General features: G+C 52.0%; 1 protein-coding gene across 1 annotated transcript; it reads right to left on the bottom strand.

The window, feature by feature from the left end:
* Positions 1–851: 851 nt before the first annotated feature.
* Positions 852–9,385, bottom strand: bckdha (branched chain keto acid dehydrogenase E1 subunit alpha). Its single transcript, XM_088627867.1, has 8 exons — positions 9,167–9,385; positions 7,869–8,045; positions 6,544–6,630; positions 5,857–5,965; positions 5,501–5,662; positions 4,508–4,714; positions 3,391–3,532; positions 852–2,424 (listed from the first exon to the last, which is right to left on the bottom strand). Exons 1-8 carry the CDS (start codon positions 9,281–9,283, stop codon positions 2,082–2,084), a joined length of 1,344 nt encoding a protein of 447 aa, XP_088483993.1. The 5' UTR covers positions 9,284–9,385; the 3' UTR covers positions 852–2,081.
* Positions 9,386–9,945: the final 560 nt, after the last annotated feature.

Raw genomic sequence — 9,945 nt, 5'->3', positions numbered from 1 at the left:
TCTGCTGTTCCCGCACAGTTTGCCTGTGGCGTCCGGTTCCGAAATACAAATTAACAAGTCACTACAGCTCACTACACCCCCCGACCTTTTACTTTCTTCACCATTATTGATTAAAATGCCGGTAAAACAGATCGGTTCTCACCCATCCGTTTTAAACGTCGTGTTTAATTTTCGTCCGGTTTCTCTCACGCACGCGCCCTTACCAGTCTTGAATTTTCCCGCCGCCGCCAATGCGAACACAAAATGGACCCTCCCGGGCCAGGTGCTCGGCTTTCATTTAGGCCTCGTAAAGCCTGATAAAACGTGAAGACGATGTGACCGTTTTTTTTTTTCCTTCACATTATTTCGACATTCTCACCCCTGAGCACCCCAGCCTCTTGCGGTGAGATGTAGCCGTCGAGTTTCCCCGCTGCGAGATAAGAGCTGCTTTCGCCCACCGAGAGGAAAGTGCTGTTTAATTAAATCACCTCTGTGCACTACAGCTGCAGGGCAACACAGGGACAGCCGTCACCCCAGCACCCACCAGCAGTGGCGACACGGTGAAAGACGCTGCTCTGCACTTGCGAAAATGTACTACATTCAACATGCTATAAAAGCAATAAAGCAATAAGTGAAGGTTTAATCATTCTCAACGTGAAGTGCTTAACATAACCCCACCGTCCCCGCTGCTTAGCAATAAGGGAAACCCGTGACAGGTTCTGGGGGATTTAAGGAAGAGCGCACGATTGTTTTTAACTGTAATATTGACGATAAGCAGAAGTCGCTAATGGTAGTAAACGGCAGTCTGAGGAACCAGTCTTTTCCGCTATCCCGCATGACAACAACAAAACACACACACTCTCAGGCACGGCGACAGTTCAATTCTTTATTAATTCAACAAACACCTGAAACTGCAGCTCCCCCAGTGACGCCTCTGGTCGCCATGGTAAATGCATCTTCTATTAGGACTGCGCCACGGGGCAGCGTCTATCAGCAGTGCCCTCCAGCGGCGCTACCTGGGAACTACACGCTGGAGTGGAGTAGGAGAAACTTATCCCGTGCAAAAGAAATCCCCTCGAAAACAGGACCCACGAAATTACAAACAGACGTATCAGACGTATAAACAGTATCATGCACTGAGGCACTCTCGAACCCTCGGCCGGTAATGGGATCCACCCTGCATGAGGGCTGACGTTAGTGTTAAGCAGTGGGGTGCAGTCATGGCAGCCATGGGCTGCCTCTTGGGGACTCCTGCTCTAGGGGGAGATGCGGATGGCCCTCAGCCGAGCTCGGGCCAGCGGGGCCCTGCTCTGCTGCCGAGATCAACCCGCCGGGCCGGTGCCAGTCAGGGCAGTCCACGGCGCCGGCGGCCCAGGTGCCTGCAGAACCACCGGCGTGCTCCCAGCCTCTGACCGGACCGGGACAGAGGGGCGAGCAGCCTGATTCGCTCGCGTGTGCCTCTCGCAAGCCGTGCTGAGGAAAGTCTGCCACGCGTGTCCGCCACCCCCCCCCCCTCCAGGGGTTAAAGGTGAGAAGTGTTAATAGAGATTGAGACAGAACCGAACCGTGCTGCTCCGGACCAGCAAACACCGGCTGTGTGTGGGTGTGTGTGTGCGTTATCTTGATCATTAGTGTAACAGTCTCTCCCTCACTTTCTTCCATCCCTGCTGTCACACGCCTTTCGTGTATCGGTGTGCAAACGGACGCATGCAGCAATCTCTCCTCCCTCCAGACCCGCAGGGGTGCCTATGAAGTCAGCTGGCCTGTCCAAACCTGTGAGAACCGTGTGCCGGGGAAAACAACGACATGGGGACAGCGAGGAACATGACATGAACACGAGTGATGACAAAATGACAGTGCCGATGTCGCCAGTGTCCACCAGAGGGCGCTCTGTGGGCCCCACATGGGCCGTCCAAGTTGCACTGGTGACATCAGCGCCCCCTAGAGTCTCCTCCAAGGGACTGTGTTCGTGAGGCTGTCGTGAAGCGCCGTTCTCATCATACCGCCATGTGAACAGGCCAGCTGACCTTATATGTACCCAAATCGCCCTGCTGGCCAGTGTCCAGGACAGCGGCTCTGTCCCCCTGCTCCCCCCCCCCGGCTCACTGCTCGTACTGGTCCAGGGGGTAGTGCTCCTTGTACATCTGCACGTGCCGCCACATCGCCTCCCGCTGGCGCTGCAGGTGGGGCGGGTCGTCGTGGTAGACGTCGGTGAAGAGGAGCTCGGGGTGGGGCTTGAGGCGCCGCTCGGCCTTCTCGAAGGCCTCCATGACGCGCCGGCGGGACTGCTTCCTCCAGGCGCGCTCCTCCTCCTCGCCCCACCAGCCCCGCGCGGTCATGTAGTGCCGCAGCCGCGAGATCGGGTGGTCCTGCTTGTCCCAGTAGTTGACCTCGTCCACCGAGCGGTAGGCCGAGCTGTCGTCACTCGTGCTGTGGTGCCCGATCCTGCGGAAACGGGGGGAGGGAGAGCGTGAGACGCCGGCTGAGATGTGGCGCTCTGACGCACTGTTCCCATTTGGCAGATAAAAATAATAATTCCTTACACTTACACAGCCTTTTCTGGACACTCCAATCAACAGAACAGAACAGATAAGTATGTTGTTAATAATTAATACAAATAATAATAATTGCTTACACTTATATAGCGCTTTTCTGGACACTCCACTCAAAGCACTTTAAGGGTAATGGGGATCCCCTCCACCCCCACCAGTGTGCAGCCCCACCTGGATGATGCGACAGCAGCCATAGTGCACCAGTACTCTCCCCACACACCAGCTCTCAGTGGGGAGGAGAGCAGAGTGATGAAGCCAGTTCAGAGAGGGGGATTATTAGGAGGCCATGATTGGTAAAGGCCAGGGGGAAATTCAGCCAGGATGGCTACGTTTTTCGAGAAACGCCCTGGGATTTTTAATGAGAGTCAGGATCTCGGTTTTATGTCTCATCCAAAGGACGGCACCTTATTTTACAGAATAGTGTCCCCATCACCATACTGGGGCATTAGGACCCACACAGACTGCAGGGTGAGCGCCCCCTGCTGGCCCCACTAACACCTCTTCCAGCAGCAATCTTAGTTTTTCCCCAGGAGTCTCCCATCCAGGTACTGGCCAGGCTAACACCCGCTGAGCTTCAGTGGACTGCCAGTTGTGAGCTGCAGGGTAATATGGCCGCTGGCTATATTATAGTAGCCTCTAGATCTCGCCCAGATCCTCATTGTGCTTTCTTGTGAATCAGAGCGGTCTGTGGCAATAACCTCTCAGATCCTGAGGACTTGGATTAAAGTCATGGCGAAAGACAGACGAGTTGAATCCAGAGAGAGAGAGTTCATAAAGTGGGACAGGGACGGACACAGAACCATGACAAGGAGAGCAGCCAGCAAGGAGAGGAGGTCAGGGTTCAGGGGTCAAGAGTCACCTGTAGGTCATAGCCTCAATAAGGAAGGGCTGGTTCTCAGCGATGGCTCGGCGTCGCGCCTCCTTCGTGGCATTGTACACAGCAAACACATCGTTGCCGTCAACGCGGATGGAAAGCATGCCATACCCTGGCCCTCTGGCCGCTGAGGAAGGGAGAGAGACAGACGGGTCAATACAGACACAGTAATCTAACACTGCACTGAGAGAGAGGGGTTAATACAGACACACTGACTGGACACTCCAGTACATTAACACTGCACTGAGAGAGAGGGGTTAATACAGACACACTGACTGGACACTCCAGTACATTAACACTGCACTGAGAGAGAGGGGTTAATACAGACACACTGACTGGACACTCCAGTACATTAACACTGCACTGAGAGAGAGGGGTTAATACAGACACACCGACTGGACACTCCAGTACATTAACACTGCACTGAGAGAGAGGGGTTAATACAGACACACCGACTGGACACTCCAGTACATTAACACTGCACTGAGAGAGAGGGGTTAATACAGACACACCGACTGGACACTCCAGTACATTAACACTGTACTGAGAGAGAGAGGGGTTAATACAGACACACTGACTGGACACTCCAGTACATTAACACTGCACTGAGAGAGAGGGGTTAATACAGACACACTGGCTGACTGGACACTCCAGTACATTAACACTGCACTGAGAGAGAGAGGGGTTAATACAGACACACTGACTGGACACTCCAGTACATTAACACTGCACTGAGAGAGAGGGGTTCATACAGACACACTGACTGGACACTCCAGTACATTAACACTGCACTGAGAGAGAGAGGGGTTAATACAGACACACTGACTGGACACTCCAGTACATTAACACTGCACTGAGAGAGAGGGGTTAATACAGACACACTGACTGGACACTCCAGTACATTAACACTGCACTGAGAGAGAGAGAGGTTAATACAGACACACTGACTGGACACTCCAGTACATTAGCAGGGCCCTGAGAGAGAGAGGGGTTAATACAGACACACTGACTGGACACTCCAGTACATTAGCAGGGCCCTGAGAGAGACTGGAACACAGTGGACAGCGCACTGAGGCGGGGGGGGGTGAGGCTGCCCTCTCACCGATGCCGTCACCGCGGTACTGCTCGTTGGTGGGCGTGGAGATGGCGTAGCCGTTGTTGCGGCAGAAGAAGATGACGGGGCACTCCAGCGTGGCCGAGAAGTTGAAGCCCGCATGGGCGTCGCCCTCGCTGGCCGCGCCCTCCCCGAAGTAGCAGATCACCACGCGGTTGGCGTTCTCTCGCTTGACGGCGTACGCTGCCCCCGCCGCTGAGCGAGAGAGAGTGACAGGGACAGAGAGAGAGAGACGGGCTGATTGCAACAAGCACAGGCCCTTCCTGCTCACCAACTCCGCTGAGAGAGGGAGAGGGGGACATTAAAGTGTGCCCAGACCGAGCGTCCCAGTGACGGACAGAGAGATACAGACACAAAGATACAGGCTAATAAGGCAGTCAGTCAGACGGAGAGGCCGAATATTTGACCAAGATAAGAAAAAGCAAAAAGAAACCGACCCTGACGAAGTACAGGCTCAGTGACCACAGCCTGGCCATAGAAACTGGGCGACACAGGCAGACCTGGCTGCCCAGAGAGGACAGGCTGTGCTCCCACTGCCAGCGGGGAGAAATAGAGACAGAGGTGCACTTCCTACTGCACTGTGACAGATACTCTGGGATTAGAGAAACATTCTACCCTCAATTTACAAATCTAATCCCAGAGTTCCCACACCTGCCAGAATCACAACAAGTCCCAATCCTACTGCGAGAAGGAGGAGAGAAGTCAGTTGAACTCCGGTCACAGCCTGAGGAACAGTGAGCCGGTCTTTCAATAATGTTCCGTATGTTGTATGAAAACATCTTATGATGTGTTTGTATTGGAAAGGTCTGTAGATGTTGTCTTAATTGCTTTGGCAACACTAAGTCACCGTTCATGCCAGTAAAGCTCCTTGAACCGAACTGAGTTAGAGACACAGAGATGGAAAGACATTTTATAGCAGCGCAGCACTGCGGACAACCAGGCTTCTGAGAAGCCAGGTGGGCAGAGTAACAGGACGCTCACCCTGGGGTATCTGAGTCGCCAGGGGAGAAGAGATGGTGACAAAGTTGAGATCCTTGGAGCCGTAGTGGACAGGCATCTGCCGGCCTTTGCCCAGGTCATCCGCATTGGCGTAGCACTGTGCCATGAACAGATCTAGCGGGAACCCGCGGTACATCAGCACACCTGTGGGGGGCAGCACTGAGTCAGAACCACAGTGAAAGGAACTGAGGGAGTCTCCCAGCTGCAGCATCACCAGGCTCTTACACTAACTTATATACCACAGCCACCTGTATCCAGATCCAGCTTGGAACAGACAGCAAGGCAATAAGAGTCAGACATTTCTTTCTGTATGTGGCCTGTAGGTGGCACTGTCATACCTGCTTCCCGGTACTGGCCAAAGACGAGGTCATTAGGGCTGAGGGCAGCTGCGCTCCCAATGTGGGTCCCCTCCTCTCCATAATTCGTCATGTAGAATGAGATCCGGCCCTGTAACACACGTGCACACTAGTGTCAATACTGTCACACTAACGCATCACATCCACACACTATCACACCACTGTCACCACACCAGTACAGTCTACAGTCCACACACCATCACTCCACTGTCACCACACAGCACAGTCTACAGTCCGCACACTATCACACCAGTCACCACACAGCACAGTCTACAGTCCACACACCATCACACCACTGTCACCACACCACTACAGCACAGTCTACAGTCCACGCACTATAACACCAATGTCACCACACCAGCACAGTCTACAGTCTGCACACTATCACACCACTGTCACCACACCAGTACAGTCTACAGTCCACACACCATCACACCACTGTCACCACACCAGCACAGCACAGTCCACAGTCCACAACCTATCACACCACTGTCACCACACTGCACTGTTTACAGTCCGCACGCTATCACACCACTGTCACCACATCACTACAGCACAGTCTACAGTCCACGCACTATCACACCCACACAGCACAGAAATGTGGACACTAACTGTGGACACACTTGTACAACACACAGACAATGGCCATGTACTGGCGACACGGCTAACCTGTCTCTGAGACTCGTACAGGATGCGGTCCATGGTGTTAAGCAGGGTCATCTTCTGGTAAAAGTTCAGCACCTCCTCCTTTGGCAGCTGGGGGACCGCAAGAGATGACAAGACTGAGTGTGCGCCCCAAATACAGAGGAGCGAGGTGCAATGGGGCACACAGTCCAGGTTACAGTGTGGATGCTTAATCACGCTGTGGACCGTGTGGAGCACGTTTTGGAGTGTGTATGCGTCACCCACCCAACCACATCAAGGACTGCAGAAGTACAGCAATAAACGACTTTCTAATTGACTTTCTCCTAACGAGGTTGTTAAGAGAAGGAGATATTAACTTCACAGAAAAGGATGGAAACCACCTGATCCTGAACCACACTGCATGGGGACATGCTGTATCAGACAGGTGAGAAAGCCCAGCAGTGTGCTGAGCTGCTGTCCGTACTGAGCTCAGGGAAGGCTGAATCTCCACAGGCTGTCTCTCGCTCCCCTGATCCCACAACTCTGGGGTGTGGCTGGGAGCTGCTTGCATCCCAATGTTGCCCTGGGCAACCAGCGCATTCGGACAGACTCCTGGCCTCCTTCTGACCCCGTGTGACCTCGCTCAGGACGAATCTCCCCAGGGCCACTGATGCTTCTTCAATCAGACGGACCCTCCCAATCTCAGTCAGGCCCCCAAGCAGACTGCTTCAGCTGATGGCATTAATTCAGATAGCTGTACTCATGCCAGCCTCCTGCTGCATCAGGGCACCCTTCTTTCTGCTCCGTAATAATTCAGACAGCTCCATTTTCAATCAGCCTGCACCGCTACTTCATCCTCTCTCGTTAAGGCCTCGCTCCCGCCGAGCCCTCCTGGAGACTTTCAGGCTCCTCTGTGGACCTGCGCGGGCAGCTCTGCCTGCCCTTTCACCATGGCCCCAAGAGCTCAGCGACCACAGCCAGACAGCAGCAGGACGAAGGGAGAGAAGACCACGGAGAGGAAAAGGGAAATGAGAGATGTGGAGCTGAGAGACAGAGAAAGAGGGAAGGAGGGTGTGGGGAGGCGGAGAGAGACAGTAGGGAGGCAGCGAGAGACAGAAGAGAGGCAGAGAGTGGCAGTAGGGGGCCGTAGAAAGGCAGAATGAGACAGGAGGGAGGCAGTAGAGAGGCAAGAGAGAGGCAGTAGGGGGGCAGAGAGAGGCAGTAGGGGGGCAGAAGGGAGGGGTTGGGGCACAGAGAGGCACAGAGAGAGTGAGATGAGAAGCAGCGATGAGGGAGGAGTGAGAGAGGACAGGAGAGGGGAACAGGAAGAGAAGAGTGGGACTCGTGGACAGAGGCAGGTGAGCAGGCACCTGGGGGTCCTCGGCCGGGTTGATGATTTGGCCCTGCCTGTCCATCACGCGGTACACCGGGATGCCCGAGATGACATTAGGCTGGATGAACTCCAGGTGATCCACAAAATCCGCGGACGCCCCGGGGAACTGAGGCTTCTCATCCAGGGAATCGAAGGTCTGCTGCCTCAACACCGCCTGGAAGGGAAGAAACAGACATTAATAATGGACACAGAGCAATTCAAACATGAACAGTCCGCACTCCTGCACACTAACAACACAGAGACAGAGGGGTTAAAACACACACAATCCGCACTCCTGCACAGTGACAGCACAGAGAGACAGAGGGGTTAAAACACACACAATCCACACTCCTGCACACTGACAACACAGAGACAGAGGGGTTAAAACACACACAATCCACACTCCTGCACACTGACAGCACTGAGAGACAGAGGGGTTAAAACACACTCAATCCACACTCCCGCACACTGACAGCACTGAGAGACAGAGGGGTTAAAACAAACAAATTACATAGTTGCACGCTGACACTACATTATTCAACGAGACCAACTTATAGTGTTCGGTTACTATTATTTTATTAAAATAATAATGACGACAGGGGTTTGGGAAAAATCCGAGATTCACGCACACCTCATCTTCCCTCGGCAACCGAACACATATTTAAGGTGACCCTATTTTACAGGCGAAACGCCTCCGCCCCCTAAATTGACCAATCAGCAGCCCAGACCACCCAGCCTCGAGCCAAAGACTCGAGGTGATTCCAAAGTTATTCTAACAACTCACAATCTCGGAACAACACAAGCGCTTTTGCAGATAAAGCGATATCAAGACAGGCTTTCCATTTATTAGACTGCTGTGTGTACACGAACTGTGTTTTTTTATATATACGCAGTTAGTCAAAGCGGTGGATTGTGATGTAGAATCCATTTAGCAGTACAACGATAAACACATTTCAGATAAACACAATCGCACTATAAAGGTAGTCTTGTGCGTAAAAGATGACAAAAGCAGACTTTTTTCAATCCCGTCATTATAGTAGTAATCATAACCTCATCACAATTTTCAAGACAACAATATCAACAACAACCATATTAATAACAACAATGCAATGTATATATTCACAACTAATAATAATAGCAATGAAACGTAGCTCTATTATTAATCTATACATGTTAAAACACCTGTCTGATTACTGCAAAAGCCGCAGTTGAAAGCCGTATTGAATTTCAGTGAACGTGGCTTCTGCACGGTTTATCGACGGGATTGGCCGTGAAAGGGGGAGAATCGTCACTCACATTAACACGGAAAGCCCTGCCCGGGCAATGTCGTAATTTGGGATAAAATCCGGTGTTGTGACAGATTGATTTGAATCCGATTCTGCACAGACTCCTGAGACCTCCAGCCGCCGCCATCTTGGATCTTGGGTCTGACAAGCTGCCCTGTGGAGCTCCAGGCACCTCAATCGTCAAGGTCCCAGAAAACACACGAGTGGCAACAAAAAAACTCAAAACAACTCAAAACACTCAAAATATGAAAGATGGAGACATATATTTATTTTCATTGCGTAAAAAATAAGTTTATTAGTAAATCATGTTTATTAAAGAGCGCTAAAAGGCGTGTCGTTGATTATCTGCTTTGTTTGTATTCAGGCATCGCTGTAGCCTTCTATCACGACTTTCATGGATGGACCCAATTACTAGGCGCTGTGCGTCACGTGATTCTGTAAGCGGGTTTTTCTTTTATTTCTTATTTAAATACAAAAAAAGAAACTACAACAAACAAGGGTATGCACATTCAGATGTCACAACATGACAGCACAAAGGCAACATCTAATGAATGGAACAGAATAACAACTCCATGGCTAGCAGCCCTATCACCCTGCAGCTCACAACTGGCAGCCCACTGGAGCTCAGCAGGTGTGAGCCTGATCAGTACCTGGATGAGAGACCTCCTGGGAAAGCTAAGGTTGCTGCTGAAAGAGGTGTTAGTGGGGCCAGCAGGGGGTCTTCGTAGTCTGTGTGGGTTCTAATGCCCCAGTATGGTGATACTGTAAAAAGGTGACATCCTTCGGATG

This window comes from Lepisosteus platostomus, chromosome 4, assembly GCF_059453375.1.
Source record: "Lepisosteus platostomus isolate fLepPlt1 chromosome 4, fLepPlt1.hap1, whole genome shotgun sequence".
NCBI lineage: Eukaryota > Metazoa > Chordata > Actinopteri > Semionotiformes > Lepisosteidae > Lepisosteus > Lepisosteus platostomus.
Note: the sequence above shows the minus strand (reverse complement) of the source record. Positions and strands in the feature narration are given on the sequence as shown.